Raw genomic sequence first — 18,960 nt, 5'->3', positions numbered from 1 at the left:
TCTTTTTTTTTTTTTATTATTATTCTTTCAGCCAAAAATGCTTCATGCAGCTATTCTGAAGATGCTGGTTCTAGATGGTGAATCAGTCTATACCTTGACTTCTCATCCTATTTTGCTGCTTATAGCCAGGATAATCCTTGTGAATTCAAGACACAAACTGGCTTCTCTTCAGGTAAAAAATATGTGACTAATCGTTATGACTGCCAGCTACTTGTTAACTGTTTCTCTCGTTCTTTTCTTTATACCTCATTGAGTTGGTATAACTTCCATTTCTTTTGCTGTAGCTCTGAGGTTTTTCCTTCTGAGAAGCAGTTCATACAAAGTGATTACAATTAAATGCAAGTGGTTTTTTCTTCAAAATAAGTTATTTCTTCACTGTCTTCCCCAAAAGAGAAGAAAGATGCCTTTATTACCTGGGGAAACTGTAAAATTTAATAGGAAGCAACTTTTTTAAAGACACATACTTTGTGGCATTATTTGAGGGGGTGTAGGGTAGAGTACCCTCTAACTCTGTACATGTACTATGTCCTTTTTAACAAGCTTTGGGATACTGTTAACCATTACTGTATAAATTCTAAGCCGTGAGTTTTAGATGCCAAGGAAGCCCTCTTTTTGTTTCTCATTGTCCTCATTGTGAGCGTTCATGTGGAGGCTAACTTAATTCTTTCTTGTGCTTGTACATTAAAACGAAGAAGATAAGATGAACTTCTTGAGATGGTTTTTGTCTCTATCTCCTTTGTAGTTTAGCAGCAGACTGGTTGGTAGCAGGGCGCTCTGAGACTGTGGGACTTCTAACAGCAGCAGCTTCTCTTTATTGCATTCCAGTTGAGCAGAATTTGGCTGGAGATCAAATGCCACATGGTCCCTCTTTATGCTTGGCAGACAACATCCGTCCCAGCTGGGTCTTTGTATGAGTGATGAATTAAACTGCGTGGGAGATGTTGACTGTACTGCATTTCTGGAAGCCAAGCTCTTCCATCGTTTTCCCTGTTATTCACAGATGAGTGCTGTTCAATTTCAGCAATTGGGACAGTCAGGGAGGCAGAAAATGTACCTGGTATAAAGAATTCCCTTGCTGCCTCCCCTCACACTGATACAGTGGGGGGCTGCCTTCTATGCAGTGGAGGTTCAGTTACTTGGGGCTACATCAAGTCTGAGTAGTAGTAGTTCAATAACTGGTGAAAACTACCTTGATCAACAGGTCAGTGCAGCAATTAAAGCTTGCCATTCTTTCTCATTTCAGCTTGATTCAAAGGAATTCTCTTAATGCTTTTACTTCTTTAAGATTAGTGCAAATAAACTTAAAATGGGGTAAAATACTCTGAAATACTTCATCTAAAGCATTAATAAAGGTGTATTATTCAAAAAACGCTATTGTACATAGAAGATTAAATGCTTAAAAATCATCCAAAAGTTCTTAACTTGGCTCCCAAAAAGACTAATATTGCTGATAGAATATTGTATGGAGCTCAGCTGACTTACCTGAAACTTTCTAAATATTTTCTCCCTCATTCTAACATTTCTGAGCAACAAACATCATCAGGCCTCAGGAAATTGTATCATTAAATTGGATACTCAGTTGTGCGGGAAAATGAATACTTCATTATACAATGCTAAACTGAAGTAATTTGAAACTTCTTATTTAAGTTGCCTTTAGATTTTTAAGTAAGTGATGAAATATTGGGATTTGACCTCTTTCACAAAGTCTATTGTTTGTGTGCTTTTACTCTATTCAGCTTGATATCAAAAGTCATCTTTCATTGCATTTTGAAGTATATGCTATTATTCTTTTTGATGGTTCCTTTCTAGGGATATTACAGTTAACTGCATATGATTGGTTTGGATATTTATGCTTGAATAGTGTACAGCCCTGAGGTCAATCTGATGTGAGCATACCTGTATAAAGAGTTGAGACGATAGGTGCCTCTCAGAAACAATCAAACATCGGTTTCATAGAAAATGGTTGATGTGCTAACAGTAGCAGAATAACTAGTAGTCATTAGAGCCTGTGTAGAGGCAGATGATAATCTTGGGTATAATTTTGAGAATATTTTATTATCAGTTAGCTTCTCCGTGCATTTTGGCCTGGTGCAGCTAGAGAGGGATAAGATATACTGGGGGACTTATGTTTTGTGTACACAGCTTTGTACAATCAGGTATTTCCTGAGCTCTGATTCAGCTCTGCTACAGAATGATTACTTAGTTCAATAAGGTATTTTTCCTTTCTGAAATTCCACATAGAAACATTAATGCTTTCAACTGTGATTGTAAGATGTTCTCATGAGCAGTTCTGGTCCTCTTCCACTTCTCACTGTCTCTGTTCTACCCCCACCTGAAGAAATACAAAAAGGTTGAGCAGGACAGAGGCAAAAAGACATAGAAGAGCAATACTGGACAATCAGAAATACTGAATGGCTTCCATACAAAAAGTAACTAAATGGTCTAGGTCTCTCCAGGCTGGAAAGATTACTGAACAATGAGAACATAGCTGTCTATTAAAATCATAAAAGTGACTCAAGAAGATATATAGGAAACAGATTGGTTTGGTTTTTTTTTATCTTTTTCTGGTAGAAGAATTGGGAAGCGTTAAAGTAGCAAGTGGCTGCTACAAAATAAGCACACACAAGTATTATTTTTTTTATCTTTTATTCATGGAAAGACTACCAGACCCTAAAGGTTTGCAGGATTCAAAGAGCAGCTAGTGGAATTAAAAGAAGGAAAAGGCCATCAAACTTGTAGAGCCCTGTAGGGCTGCTTGATTATGTTCATCTTTATGCTAGGTTAGTGCTCAGTTTTTCTATGAAACAATATTTTGGATGTTTTCATTTTTTTATTTTTATTTTTTACTTTCTAATAGATTAGCATTGTAGAATGTGTTGGGCTGGAAAGGACATTTAAAGGCCATCTAGTCCAACCCCACCCCTGCAGTGAGCAGGGACCTCTTTAGCGAGATCAGGTTGATCAGAGCTCTATCAAGCCTACAAAATCTATATTTTTTGTTACTTACTTTTTGTTTGTTTGTTTTAGACAAACGACCTATACTTGTTATTAACTTGAAGTATCCATATTTCCTTTCAGACGTTATCTTGGTGGACTCTAAGATGTGTGAATATTCACCAGCAGTTGTTAGAGGAGAGATCGCCTGAGCTATTTACGCTTGCCCAGACCTGTATAAAACAAGGTATGTTTCTAATTACTTATTTTCTAGGCCTACAGCATCAGCTGTAAGACATGGATATATGTCATATTCAACATAAAGCTGGGGGATCACGAGGGTTAAGTGCTCTTCTTCAGTGGCTGGCGTCCGAGCAGGACTCAGTTCGTCCTGCCTTTGATTATGATCCTGAGTTCTGAACCCAGGTCCTGTGTATATCTATGGGAGGGAAGTTGTAGGCACAGCTCTTGCAACGTGATGCTTATCAGATGCTTAGGCATATACAGAGAGCAGAGAGGGAGCAGAATTCACTTAAATTAACATGGGCTTGCATTGCACGTGCTATTTTCCAGCCTCTAAGGTGAAAATGGGAATATGTGATTGCAGACAAAGTTTTTTGTTTTTTTGGGTTTTTTTGCCCCTATGCTTAGCATTGTTAACTTATCATAAGCTTATTCAAAGCCGTTCTGTACACTTTTCATTACTTATTCAACTGAACTTATTTGGGTTTAGAAAAGGAATGTGTTGTTCTGTATCTTCATGGGGGAAATACACTTTTTTCCTTTTTTCTCTATCCCCAACTAGGTTTTGAAATTTGTTACTGCTTTATATTATATATAGACAATATAGACAACCTTGAAACTAAATTATGTAATAGATGTGTTGATGTTTACAAAAGCATAATTTAGGAATTTAAAACATCAATTGTAATTACACTGCTTGTTTTTTTTTCTAAGAGGAATAAACTCTTATAGAGACTGTTAATATTGTTTGCTACAGTGATGGACAAAGCTGGAAAAAGGAGGCAAGGTTTTATGTACATTTGCCCCTCACCAGCTACTAAGCTAAAGATTCTTCATTTAATTTCATAAACCTGAAGTTACCAACCAATTGCATTTAAGAAATTTTCTGTTGTATTTAGAGATGTGTCATCATGTGTGTTTTATTTTGCTAAAGGCGGCAATCTTAAATGCTGAATTTTCAAGTCTTCCCTTGCCCAGCACACCTTAATGGAGGTTCTTTGATCTGAACTATATGTAGGTTCAGGCCATGCAAATTGTACATAAAATACGAAGTGGGTTTTGGTCTGTGAAGAACTTCCAAATAGGTAACAAAGCTCTTAGTGCAGTAATGAAATTGATCAGAGGATTTTGAGTCCGCTGCAGTGAAGTACCAGCTGCCTTAATTCTCCCTCTGGATGGATGTTTTGTTACTGTTGATGTAAACTATGATTTTTGTCTTTTTATACTTTATTAGAGAATTTTGAACTAAATTCTAGAGTTATCTTGCACAGGTATGGGAATCTTAAGAAATGGAAATCATTAATTAGAAGGCATTGACTAGATGATACTGGGTAGAGATAGCTCAGGGCTGCAGAGACTGCTCTATGTAGAGGATGCTGCTGCATATGCACAGGAACTGAATAAGCACTAAGATGTCTGTTTTCAGTGACCTGTTTTGAGACTCCTGGATGTGATTTTCAGAGAAGATGATGCAAAGTACACTTGAATCTGTAGTGAGGGTTTTTTTCGGGCACTTTTTGCTGCCTGCTGCCTCTAACGGTTTATTTACTTTCTAATTAAAGCCATCTGATATTTCAAACAAGTACCTTCATATTCCATTCCATAAAATAAATACTTAATAAAGCTTTTAGATAGTCTTTGATTAGGGCTTAAAGAACCCACTTGCTTGTTCTGTATCAACTTGACTAGAAAACTTTGTCATAATTACTAGGGTAAAAGGCCTCCACATTCAGGAGAAATTATCTTTTCTACATTGTTCTGAAGTGTAAGGTCAACATCATTACCCGGGCAGAAGATAGCTGCAGCAATTCTATGTTGTTCTGAAGCAGTAAAAAAATCAAGAGGGCTCAGTGCAGTTTCCCATCCGTTTGGCCCTGTGCCAAATGTGGTGTGGGAATGCTGGGGGAATGTCTTAAGTTTGGGGCATCCATGTGTCTGTTCAGCTACATCAGTATTAGGAATAGATAGAGGATGGTAGAACTGCTCCTCAATGTATCACTTTATAGCAGTAGTTATAGCATTGTATATGATATCTATATATATATCTATACTGCTATAGTTATGTCAGAGGATGTGGTTTTAGAACAAGTAATTCTATATTCAGGTCATTGAAACTTGTTAGCTATGGAAAATCTAGGAAGTACTGCATGATTCTAGACTATAACCTGTCTTTTTTGTTGTTGGTTTGTTGGTTGTTTTTTCTCTTTGGAATTGAATAAAATTAATTCCAGCTGGAAAGTTGCATTTTTGTGTGATTTCCACATGTGCCTGCACATGCAGTATCTTGTGAGCTGATGGGAAACCATGAGAGTTACATTGCTTATGTATGGAGTGTGAAAAGCAGGTAAAGATGGCAGACCAAATAATTTACTGTAATTCTTTTCACTCTTACTACAGAAAACACAGCTTTTGTTGCAAAGGCAGATATTTTATGGTCCTGTTGGCCTTATTCTCTTTGTTTCAAAAAAGACAATACTTAGTAAAGAGTATAGATTACTTTGAATCTGAGGTTAAGGTCAGCTGACTTTCTCAATTTTGAAATAACTGAAGTAATTAGTTGAAATAGACTTTGTGTTAGAAGTGGGGATTAAATTGCATCTTTAAATAGTTGTAGTCTCTTGAGAGTTTTTTTTAAGGATTAAGTTGTAATGTGCTGCATTCTCTATCTTACTTCAGTTGAAAACAATTGCAGTAATATTTTTAAATTACCAGTTTGCTTTCATTATACAAAATCTCTAAATTTGGACCTTGAAAAAAAGTTACTAGACATGATTTATCCATGAAAATTCTTATTCACTGAATTAAAAAAGCTGTATAAAAATACGTTCAGCTTTCTATATTAACTGAAAGATTTTGGTGTTTAACAAGTACTTTAAAAAGTACTAAGATGTTTAAACAATTAAATCTGTTCAGGATAGAATTGACTGCCTTTCTCTAAGTTCAAAAGTCAGAATTTTTAAAAATACTAGTTTTTAATATAGTAAGAACTTCTGATAATCCTAATCTAGTAATTTTAATCTAATAATCTGATAATCTTAATCTAATAATCTCGATAAAGCATGTATGAAAAATAAGTAACACAGTGTCTGTCTTAATCTTGGATCTCAGGTTTTTTAGGTACTGTAAAGCGATGAGCCTCTCAAGAACTCTATTATGTAATATTTTCTGACAAAGAAAGAGATAAAGCCCCAAGCAAAATACCACTTCCATTTAAGAATAATTCACATTAATGGTCTGTGTTTTACTATGCAAGTGTATTCTTTTGTCATTTACTTTATTTTGTTAGATAGAATTAAGATATATAAGAAATATGAATGCTTCTATGCTGGATGCAAAAATATCAAGTCGTCTTTTGTAGAGATTTTAGGTTTATTTGTGAAGATACTTTCTCCTATTCAGATGGAGAACATGGTCTTTATGACTCAGCAAATCAGTAATTATTAAAAAAACCCAAAAAAATCCACATGCAAACAAACAAAACCCCTCAAAGAAAGAGTTCTGAGTCTCCATTCAGTGCTCAGTCTGGTGAAACTTTCTCATTTGAAGCCTGCTACTTAAGGGAAGGGTATTACTTCAATATTTTATATTCTGAGTTCTTATGTTCTTTAGCTTTGCTGTAAAATGTAAGCGAGGATTGAGCTTTTGTTTGTTGTAGTAGTAATTCTCAGATATAAAACTTGAAAAAGTGTTTCAGATAGTGCGTATCTTTTATACATTGTGGATTTTAAATGTGTGTAAAGAACAACAGATCTACTTTAAGAATAACAGACTTTCCTAGTACTTTAAAAGGGTTTTTAAAATATTCTCCTTGACTACTTCCTAATAGCTTTTCTTTTTCTTAATTTGCAGTGACAGAAGTAGAAACTCTGACTACAGGTGATGAAACCTGGCACTTAGCAGTTCAGTTCCATCTTGAGTGTGCCTACACGTTTTTGTATTACTATGAGTATAAAAAAGCCAAACAGTGTTTCAGTACGGCTAAAGACATAACAAAACTGCAGATTAATCTTACAGGTAAGGTTTGCTTGTACAGTCTATGAGCGTAGTTGATTGGACCAAACTAATCAATGGCTTGTTGAAATTTTTTTTACATGTCAAACTAAAAAACCGTATATTTTGAAAAATCTTCTAGCAGGTCAGACTTAGTTGACTTCTAATCATTAGCATTGCTTGGAAAAGGGGAGAAAAATCTACTATCTAGTTACAATTCATTGCTGATATTGGTGTCTGAACAGCTGTGGTATTACGATTCTTCCTTCTCATTTCATATCACATTCTAGGTCTAGTTGTTCCTGTTATGGGACTCCTGAAACTAATTGAAGTCATGAAGAATGTTTTTTGTTTGTTTGTTTGTTTGGAGACACTTATAAAGAAGTCTGCATGACGATTTGATGTAGTCTTTTCACCTTTCATTCCACTAGCCTAGATCTACTGTATGTAAATAACATTTTAAAAGAACTTCTGGGACTGTTGTTGTCACAAAAAATAAGCAGAAAAGTAAAATTTCAGATGAACAGAAATATCAAGGATTCAATCACTATGGAGACTTTGTAACTAAACACAAGTAAAATCAAAGTTGCATATAGCTATTCACTGATATTTTTCAATTTTATTGCTACATATTGGATTATTTTTTTCGCTTTAAACGAGATCTTTAGATTTTTGGATGAATAATTTCCTTAAATCTAGCCGAGGGAAAAACTTTGTGTTTGGAGGGGAAAAGAAATGTTTGAATGCCAGGAATTATTTGTATTTTTGATTACTTCACCAAGAGGTCGTGCTAGTCCCGAGGAGAGATTGTACTGATACGGTCTCTTGGAAAAATGTTGTGAAACTCCTAAAAATTCTTTGGTTTATCTCCTTAAATCTCTTAGAATACTTATGAATGATGACTAACCTGAAGGCAAGTGAACTGAACTGAACATGTGGGAATTGTTGGCGTTCTAGACAAACTTGTTTGACGTGCATGTTTGGGCTAAATGGAAGAAATGTTACATCATCAAAAAAACCTTTGCTTTAATGTAAAAATTCAACCTCTAGCAAAAACATTTTTAAAGCTTTTGAAAGAAATTTCCTTTTTAGGAAGGGATTTTAAGTCTTTTATTCTTTAATGGTTGTAATTCTTATTAGTTGAACCTTTTATTGTGGCATGGAAATTTATGCTGTTCTTAGAGAATTTAGAAGCAATGTTTTCCAAAGTTTTTAGCAATAAATGAGTAAATCATACTCATTTTGGCTTGTGTACTTTAAGTCCCAATAATCCAGCTCTGTGCTGTATTCATCATTCAGTAAAAAACATCCTTCTGTCTCTTACAACGAGTCACAACCATCAATAACTCCACAAAACAATTTCCTGTAAAAGAGAAGACTGTAATCCTTTTTGCATATAAGTTTACAAAAATAAAGGTGGGTAATCCAGAATAAATTTAAGGTCAACAGATCTGGGAGTTTAATTATGCAGATCTCTGAGATCTGCATAGTGTCTACTTGTTTTCATGCCCAACAATGAATGCATCTCTGATAACTTCTAACATGAAACAGAAAGTAAAATCTCTGTGTAGATTCCTCCTGTTTTGTGAGAATTTATCGTGGTATAAAGAAAGCAAATTTTTCCCCAGTTTAAACACAGATTATATTTTCCCCCCCCAAAAAAGATTGTTTTGTTCCTGTAATAGTAAAGAATTTGCTTTAAAAAATGGGAGTAGAGGGTGTGTGCATCTCGGAGCATAAACAAATCACAATTTTTGGGTGGTGATAAATAAATTTATCGGTACCTAGCGTAGGTTTGCAAGTGTTTTATTCAGCTGCTTTATTCAGTTTGATATAATGGGAAGTGAATTTCAACATAGTGAATTTCAGGCATTATTAATATTGATAATTGACTGGTAGTGTGTAAAATTGGTATGAACCATTATCCAGTGTTTCACTCTGCAGTGTGGCTTGTGATTTTAAGGTGATACTTTTAGAACCCTTTTCTTCATGAACTCCTTACACGAGGCTTTCCCATTAAAAAGGATGATTGGCAGAAATGGAGAAATCTGTGTAATTTCTGGTTTCCCTGCTGCTCGCTTTCTACCTCCAAGATTGCTTTATTAGTACCTGTGCCAGGCCTTTGTCACGTGAGCGATCATTAAGGTTGGAAAAGATGTCTAAGGCTGTCAAGTCCATGTGCCAAACCCAACACTACCACAACCATGTCCTGAAGTGGCACATTTTTTTTAACACCTCTAGGGATGGTGACTTCACCACTTCCCTGGGCAGCCTGTTCCAGTGCGTCACCGTCTTTACCTCAAAGGTTTTTGAGTTTTTTGCAAAATTTTCAGAATTGTAATGAAATTAACAACTCGGTCTTAATTGATTCTGCAAAAGCAACAGAGGATCAGCCTTCAGTCCTCTGACTTTCACAGATGATGTTATCCAAGCATTGTATCATACTAATAATAAGCAAGCAAACCCACAAGTCTCATAACAATAGAGGGCCAGTTAGCTCAGTGGTTTGAGCGCGGTGCTGACAACAAGGACTAACACCGAGGTCGTGGGTTCGATTCCCGCTCGGTCCCCATGTGTTGCCTGGTCTAGTCGAGAGGTGGCGTCCCTGCCCAAAACAGGGAGGTTGGACTAGATGAGCAGTAAGTCCCTTCCAGCCTATGCCATTCTATGATTCTATGAATTTTTAGCTCCTATTTTGGCTCTGGTTAGAATTCTGGTATTTAAAGTTACCAACCTTCTGATTGCAGCTTGCAGACAAGTTGCTAACAGAAGAACAGACGTGCTTCTCATTGCAATTTGGTATAAACATCAGTTGCCACTCTAAAAGCTAGTAAAAGTTGCCTGAGGAAAATTAAAGAACTGAAGAAACAACACCGAGAGGAGTTTCACATTGTGCCTTCTGAACATTGATTGATTCATGAGACAGCTTTCATTTGTTTGTTGTTTCACTCTCCTCTATGTTACTTCTACAGTATCTTATGTGCCGTAGTATGGTAATGTCATGTCTTTGAAACCTACTTGTAGACCGAAGTTGTGAAATGAAGATCTGAAATATTTAAAAAGATGGCCTGTAACATGTTACGGGATTTTTATTTGCCTAAATGTCTCTGTGATGGCATTAACGTGTAGCAGGCAAATGGAAAAATTGTTTGTGGCTTATTGCTAGGGAATGAGTAGGGGAGGGATGAAACGTGATGACTGAGTTTTCAAGAGGCAATATTATGAGTCATGGGGAATTTACCTAAAAGTGGCTTTGCAAGACCTATTTAGCTGTTTGTGCGTTTGTAATAGGTATTTCTTTGTATGCTGTAGCTAACAGTGAGAATGCATGTAGTTGCAGCAAACTGGTTGAGCAAAGTTAAACCACTGCTAGATTTTGTAGACTAATTCTGAATGTGTTTCTGATTTTTCTTTTATGTGAGCAACTTTCTAGTATATGATGGTATTGCTGTCTTTTACTGTTCATTGATATAAACTTATATTAATTTTCTGTAGGTGCTTTGGGGAAGAGAACACGGTTTCAGGAAAAATATGTTGCACAGCTTATTTTGGATGTCCAAAGAACAGATGAGTTACTCCTTCCTCACAGTGAACTAACTCTGCCTCCAACACCTCTAGAAAACCTAACAGTGGTGTGTATTTGAGAATAATTTTTTAAATTTCTTAAAACGAAAATGTTCTGAAGCTTTTCTTGGGTACCTGCAAGCGAAAAGCATGTGGTGCCTAGGAGAAACTTATGATTTCTGAAAGTTTTTGAAAAATGTGGGGCAGTTATTTGCCCTAATACTAAAGGACATGGGCAACACGTGACTGTCTGCAAGACAGATGTGGCTACTCAATGAAAAGCATGTTTGCAAATGTGATCTTTTAGAGTTTATATATTAATTTCTAGTGTCTAAGAATGATGGAGTTAGGAAGAGAGATTTTCAAAGTAGCCTGCAAAGCATCACAGAAATGCACAGATTCCTAAGGTCTGACTGGCATGTTTAGGACTGGTGTGAAGATAGGAAATCAGTCTAGGTATTTCACTTGGCATGAATTATGTGACTTGGCCCTCCTAGTCCTAAGGGTGTGCATGATGACTTAAATTATAAGTTGCTCAACAGCCACTGAACTGTTTTGGGGATGGCATTTTTTTCTTCATGTGGAGAGGTTCTGATCAGGATTTAAAGCTATTTGAACTTGCTAAAGAAGCCAGAGATAAATTGAGGCATTATGGTCCAAGATATATTGTTCAGATTGAAGAGCCTTTACAAAAAAAGGTTATAGCTAGGTAGACTTCCAGATCAAGCAGGGATCCTAAGCAAAAGAATTTGACAATACTTCTCTATTTCTAAATTGAATGCACAAATATCTTGGGAGACTATCCTAGTTTTTCTTGATTGTCCATTACTATGTCTTTAGTGTTGTATTCACTTTGATGAAAAGAGATGTGACACAGATGTAGTCAAACTTGTGCTTGTGGTGGAGCTATGTATAGCAACCCATTTAAGCATAGTGAAAGCTCAGGGGGAAGCCACTTTGTGAGTGTTGACTTAGTTGTGGACTTCAAGTACCACTTATTTAGTACTAAAGTGTAGGATGCATTGTTCTCAGAGAGTCCCTAAGTGGAATATCGTATGACTATTTTTTCCAGTGATCCTCAACCTTGGGAAGAATTTGCCTATGTAGTCTATATCTGGTAAGAAAGTTAGTTTGCATTGAAGTAATGACACCATTTCAAGAAAAATGGCCTATCCTGTAAGGATAGGCTGGAATAAAATGTTCTCCTTGCTAATAAAATATTATATGTCTTTTTAGTGAACAGACCCAAAGCTGCTGAAGTAAGTTTAGCACAGAGTTTGAGAAAGAAAATTGGGCTACTTGGAACCTTTAAAAATTAGTTATATTATCCATGCTTCCCTACTTAAATTTTTCTGAACATATCTTGAAATTAATGCTTAAGAAAGTAAGCGTATTTACTCCTTCTGAAAAGTAAAAATGTGATGCTAAAAAGCACTTGAGAAGTTTTGGCCACAGGGAGGGAGTTGAATTTTGCACAGGTCTAGCAACTGTGTCATATAATTCTGTCGTAAGTTACTCAGACTGTTTCCTGTTGAGGAAAGTTGGACTTTCTGTTCCACAGTCTACTGCTGAAAAACAAATATTTAGAAATCAGAACCTCTTATTTCTTCATTGTGTGTTAGTCAGAAATTCTAGAAAATAGGATAGAATGACATGCTGCTTTAAGGAAAACTGGAGGTTTGCCAGTTCAGATATTTTATTAGCATCGTGTGTGGATGTTCTGTCACAGGTGTTAGACCAAGTGTTCCAATTCATGTATGTGCTGAATTAACAATTGAAGGGTTTGGTTGGTTTTTTTTTTCCTCTTTCTCTGCCATGTCTTTATTGATAATGTATAATCAAAATATAACTTATTTTTGTAATTTATTAGTGTTAACTTCAACAGTGAGTCCTAGTGTTTCTTTTGCCAGGTCTCGTCTCAAATTTGTCAGCCCTGAGTGTATCCTGAAGTTCTTTTAGCAAAAATTGGAGTAGATGCCTTCCTCCCTCTGCCAAAAACTATGACAACATTATTGCATCTCTGTCTCACTATTCACTATTCATGGCAAATGCCTGGAAGCTAAGTCTTGAGAGGTGCTCAGAGTGTCCACAAAATTACCATATGCGTACGGAAAGCTAAAAGGCCTATGATCGTACTGCAAAATCATTAGAGCAAAATTTTCTTCCCCTCTGCAGTGATCTTATTTCACATCTGCTGTTTGCAGATGAAAGAAAATACTCTAGTTGGCTAAAGATAGGAATTGTCCTGGATGAGTGAAAAATTTCCTAAGAGAACAATAGACTTTGCCAATATGTATAAAGGCCAAGTCAAGACTGGTCGCACCTAATTTTCATCTCCTGTTTTGGAGTGCTAACTTTTATGGTTTTAAAGTTCTCCCCCTGTTATTGTTCAGTAAGATGACTGAACAAATTATTTTGCAGTTAAGCAGTAAGTAATTTAATTCTGTTAAAAATACAACTAATATAGCAATGTGGTAAATTTTTGGACTGTTGTTAGCTGGGCTGATGTCTGATCAAGTGTTTTCCGCTTCCCTCTGGTGCTGAGCAATTATGTTATCTCAGATGGCACTAAAAGGAAAACTGTTTGTATCTCAAAATAAATAATTCAGTTTGTAATTTCAAAATTTGGCTCATAGGTTAGTTTCTGTGGCAGGAAAAATCTCAGGCTTGAGGTGATACATAAGGATTCTTGATATGAACTGGTGTTTTAAAATAGTTTGATTCGTTTTAAAAAAATCAGAGCTGTTTTTATATTTTCAGAGAATGAGGAATTTCAGTTTACATCTAGGAACAGAAGTCATGCTTTAAAACTCTAGCATACAGTTGCAGTACAATTCACTTGATCAGTATTCATAGTGAAGTTAAAGCATTTAGTACTGCTTATACAGGCTAGATTTTAAAGTTTATGTAGACCAGAAGCTGGAAATCTTTAATGAATTGTTTTATAAATTAAGGTGTAATTTGTCTTAGGTGATAGGAAGTGGTATCATTATACTAACATAGTGCTCTGTTCTAAAATAAGTTTCATCTGGAAGTGGTGGGTTAATCCTTATATGTGCTAATATGTGCTAATGTAGTAAGAGAAGAAAATTATGATATTAAATATGCATTTAAGTGTGGGAATATTTTCATTATCTCCTTAAACTTGTTTTCTTCACATTCTCTGTTTCAGTTATATAGTGATACAAAACTGAACATGAATGTGAATAATTCACTCATTCTTGTTCTCCTTTTGTTCTGTGGACCCTCATTTTGAACTTGCCAATAGACATACTTATTGGGAACAGATAGTACTGGGGCTTTGAAGGGAAATCAATAGGCATTTCAAAAAACTGTTAATACAAATCTGTTTTCTGTTTTTAATAGATTATAAAAACTGCTACTGGTAACTAAAAATAATAGTACAGTAATTGGTTTAAGGACTTGGGTTTTGTCTTGTTTTTTGATGGTATTTTTATTTGGTTTAGTTTTTTTCCTTGTTGTTGATTGATTGGTTTTTGAAGGGAAGGAGAAAAAGTATTACAACTATCTCTTCCTTGCTTGTGGCCAAAGGAATGTTTTGTTTCCAAACAAACATAAATTCTATGAATATAATAATTTATACTTTACAGCCACAGATTATATTAATTTTCCTGGAGATTAAATGACAGACAATGAACTTCAGAAGCCATACTTGTTTGTAAAAGGTAAACTGAATACTTCTTAAACAATTTATTCCAAAGGAAATTTGATGAAGAGTCACAAGTGCTTGTCTGGGAGCAAACCTTTTGAGAATACCCCTTCTTGCCTTTACCAAAACAAAGTATGTGGAGGTGCTGGCTTGGTGGTTTTTTGGGTTTGTGGTTGTTGGGTTTTTTTCAGTCTGTTTCTTTACTTTGCAAAACTACTTTGTTTTTTCTTTTATTTTTAAATTTTTTTTCAAAGAGGAGAACCAATTCCCTGTGTGAGGAATTAAACTGTACTGGCAGAAGGAAATCCACACATACTCAAAACCCCATGGTTGATATCAAGAAAACCTGTATATTAGGAACGCATTTAGCATTAATCTGTTTCATCCTGTCTGTATATATATAAGAGAGCAGGAAATTATTGATAGTACAATGAGCAATAATTTGAAAGGCAAAATCCTCTTCAGCCCTTATTTAAGTAGAAAATTAATACTCAAGTAACCTTAAAAGTTGCTCTGAATGCTGTTTCTCCTGCATGACAACCAATATACTCGTAGCAGAAGTGGTTTGGATGATACTTCTACTCTCTTACCCAGTCAATTATTCTATCATGATAATAGAATAATAGAATCATAAAATGGCCTAGGTTGGAAGGGACCTTAGAGATCATTTAATCCAACCTCCCTGTCACGGGCAGGAACGCCACCTCTTAACTAGACCAGGCAACACATGGGGACCGAGCTGGAATCAAACCTGTGACCTTGGTGTTGTCATCATTGTCAGCACCGCGCTCAACCCCCTGAGCTAACCGACCTCCTATCATGGCAAATTGCTTTCCGTGATGTGGTCTTCTGATATCTGCAGTATCCTTTTTTCAAACAGGTCTATATTTTTTTCATATTTTGAAGGCATGAATTTCTCTGCAACTGTTTCTATCTATTTTTCTTTGTCCAACAGAATTATGATTTAAACGATGACACAGTGCTTAATGAGATAAAATTAGCAGATGCTGATCAGTACCAGGTACCTGATCTGTGCGCAGAGGAGCTTGCTGTAATCCTCGGAATATGGTAAGCTAGTTTAATATTTACTTTAACAAGCCAACCTGAATGAATCATTGTGATAATGAAGCCTGACTAAAATGCTAAAAGGTTTTTGCTATACATGGGTAGCATTTTCCGTTATCTCTGAGTGAACGTTAGTGTCCAGTTCAGAATTTTAGCAATGTTTCATTAATTGCTGAATTGTTTCTTTTATCCTGGAAAAGCTTCTTGTTCTTTGTACCTCAGATGAATCATATTTCAAATGTCAGGTGGCGTTAGCTACTGTATGGGGGTGATACTTTGGTAGATTGGGAAAACCCATTTCAGAGTCTGCAGGGGTCAGCTTCCTGTGAGGGTCAGCCATGTCTTTCAAGCAGAACACTGCTATTCAGGGCATTCCTTGTATAAATTCAAAGCGTCCGTTGTTTAGTTACATGCCATTGTACAAAGTCCTCATGTTTTTTTTGCACTTCAGGTTTTCTCTTTTCCTTGCTTTCAAAAATTTTGTGCTATATGGGTTTTGGAAATTGTACAGAAGAGCAAAAAGCAACTTGAGATTTAAGGATCGTAAGCTGGCTACTAACGAATATCCCCATTTCCTAACAGGGAAATGCATTTCCTGTGATGTAGTGTAATTTAGCTGATGACAGTTACCACAATTGTTTTGTGTGTGATTTGTTTCAGAAGTATTAATATGTTGAAGCATTTTTCTGATCTGTGAGTTGCAAAACAATTGAATATGCAGTAGTGCTGAAATACATTGCCCAAGCCAGAAGAAGGTCAGGAGCCAAACAATGAGTGATGTCTAGTTCCCGAGTCTCAGACCGGTGTTTCCTCTGCGGGGACACATGGGTGTTTTTAAGATCTATCTCTGTGATAGGGTGGCAACAGGAACAGGCCAGCGAAAGGCTAGGGAGGCAATTTGACGGCATAAACTAACAACTCAGTATTTGGCCATAGTGCCTTTGTGATATGGGGCTTTTTGTTTGTTTAATAAACACATTATAGTATTTCTCTGCCCCTCTCACCGAAATTTTCAGTTATTTATCTCCTTTTTGTCTCGAAGTGGAAGTCAGTGGAGAGAAGATTATTTCCTTTCTTCTTCCCATTTCTCAGACTACAGCTTTTTTTGAAAGGCCAGATCCTTGCTTGGCTGTAGAGTTGAAGTCAAATGTCAAGTTGTGTGTCTGTTTCAGCTGTGCCGTTTAACTGTTCAACCCATCCGCTGCAGTCAGGAATTCAGGAATGAAATATGTATTGTGACTTCATAGTTTCTGTTTTCTTTTCAAGGCTGTATCTAGATCCAGCTTGAGGATAAAGTAGCAAACAGTGGGTTGACATATGTTCTTGGCCCAGTCACTTTTAGTCTTTCTCAGTGACTCGAGTCAAGGCAAAATCTTCCCCTTCCTGAGAAGCACTGTCACTCGCACTGCATTTTTTTTTTTTTTAACACAATATTTCCTTATATTGAGATTGTATCATGACTCCTATCTCCTATGAGAGGGTAGAGTTTGAATTTTACATAGGCTGGCTGCATGGTAGATTTCTTGACCACAGTATATTGCTTTGAAATCACCACTTTTATCTTCTGAACAGGGGCTAGAAACCTTCCTGACTGCCATCTATGTGTGCAATATAATCCAGGGGGTATGAGAGTTTGTCAGGACTCAAGGCAAGAAGCTAATTTAAGAAGCTAAAAAAACACCACCAAAAAAAATAATTGCAACATTGCTTCCCCATAGGAATGGTAGATGCCGTTCAGTGGATGGGATAATGTTAAGCAACTGAAACTATTTTAGCAGAATACCAGCTTTGAGAACTGTTCTTCTGAGGGTATTTAGGATACAACCCTTGTGACTTGGTAGAGTTCGGGCTTAAATTGCTGTCTGTACCCTTGGTGTCTGTTGTACTAGCTATTGGCATATCAGTTTGCAGGGAAGCATATATATTAATGCATTCAGCACTGGCCTTTAAGGAAAACATAGTTCTTAAGCCTTAGCTGGGGGGAAATTCCTTTTCTTTCATGCTTGAAGACTTCAGTTCTATAGAGTAAACACCTCGTTTTGTAATTAATGTTGGCTTTAGAATTTCTTTAAGTTTCCAAAGCAGTTCTAACTAGACTTTGTTTTAGGTCTAGCATTGTCTTTGTGGTACCTGTTGTGGATTGCCATTGTCAGCGGTGGATTTTTTTTCTAAGGCAAATAAATTTTTATTCCTCTCTTAAAATTCCTTTTCTCCCAAATACTGAGCACTATGTAGAACTAAACCTAAAAGAAAATATTTTCTGCTTGTGCTAATGAAACTGCAGCTAAAACAAAGCGTAGAGGTAGGGGGAAATGCTACCCCAGTTGGCATTGCTTACCCAAAGGTTTCCTATTCCATTGTATCCAGATTTTGTGGTATCTGTATAGGAAGAAAGTGTCTAGAGGTGTCTTCAGATCAGCTCACTTCAGGAGTAATGCAACCTGAACGAAATATTTAAAGAAACTCCTAGAGGTGCAGAAGCATCACTTGGCTAGGACTTTTTTGATATTTCCTACGAAAACAGCTAGTCACCTTGGTATAAAATTTATTTTATAGTCTAGTGTTAAGACTGTGACCAAAAGTTTGTACAGAGTCTTAAATCAAATTTTGATTGATGAAAAAAAGATATTGAAGTTCCACTTTAAAAGTGAAATAAAAACATTTAAAACACCCAAAGAATCAACTAATGTATAATTTAAACAATATGTTTATATAGTATAGGTGCCAAAATGCTGAGGATCTGAGAGGAGTACATTTCCTGTGTCACTTAAAATAGTCCAAATTATATTGCTGTTAGAATAGACGACAGCAGCTGTGTGCCAGCAGCTTGGGAAGAAAATCCCTTCTCATCAGTTGATTCACAATTTTTTATAAAGGGAAAGCTTTTAGAAATTAAGCATGGCTATAGAAAATTCCAAGAAAGCCAAGAGAAATGTCTGATGGCTGCTTATGTCTTAATCTTTTGCTGTCTCTCAAGAATCAAATCAGGTCAAAACAGTGTATTACGCTGAAGGTACCTCACCTCAGCCAAAGCCTCAGTCATTGGCTGATGATAATATATTATACAGTTTACTGAGTGAGCTGTAGAATTGTACTTGAAACAGCTGCATAGCACTAAGACTAAAGGATTTTTAACAGAATTACCAAATGTGAGCTTTTAAATCAACTGAGTAATTAGAAATCCCAATATACCTGTTGGCAATAGCAATGCCATAGGAAACTTGGGTAGGTGAAATGCAAAATCATTTAGCTACCTCTGTAGTCTAAAGAGAAATTAGCACATGCCAGGTGTGATGCATTTCACTTCAGGGACTTATTTTACAAGGGATTTAATCAATCCCAGTGTTTATCTGTGTTTTTGTGTGGACTCTGAAGGAAGTATAGAGAGCTAGATTAAAGGCCTAAATTTGACATGTTTAAAGTTAGGTAAGATGAGTCATGTGCTTATTAAAAATTTCCTTATATACATATATATATATGTATATAGTAGTAGT

The 18,960-nt window shown here is 36.1% G+C and overlaps 1 protein-coding gene across 1 annotated transcript in view; it reads left to right on the top strand.

Moving 5' to 3' along the window:
- LOC104273357 (tetratricopeptide repeat protein 27-like) overlaps positions 1-15,469 on the top strand; it is a gene marked incomplete at its 3' end in the record, with an annotated part of 30,056 nt that extends 14,587 nt beyond the window's left edge. Inside the window, exons 4-8 of the mRNA XM_009868677.1 lie at positions 32-172; positions 3,079-3,181; positions 7,027-7,191; positions 10,663-10,799; positions 15,357-15,469. Coding sequence (XP_009866979.1) covers positions 32-172; positions 3,079-3,181; positions 7,027-7,191; positions 10,663-10,799; positions 15,357-15,469 — 659 coding nt within the window. The remainder of the gene's footprint in view (positions 1-31; positions 173-3,078; positions 3,182-7,026; positions 7,192-10,662; positions 10,800-15,356) is intronic.
- Between the last annotated feature and the right edge of the window lie 3,491 nt (positions 15,470-18,960).

Source organism: Apaloderma vittatum, unplaced genomic scaffold (assembly GCF_000703405.1).
Source record: "Apaloderma vittatum isolate BGI_N311 unplaced genomic scaffold, ASM70340v1 scaffold940, whole genome shotgun sequence".
Classification (NCBI taxonomy): Eukaryota; Metazoa; Chordata; class Aves; order Trogoniformes; family Trogonidae; genus Apaloderma; species Apaloderma vittatum.
The sequence above is the reverse complement of the archived record's forward strand: the minus strand, read 5'-3'. Positions and strand labels throughout refer to the sequence as shown.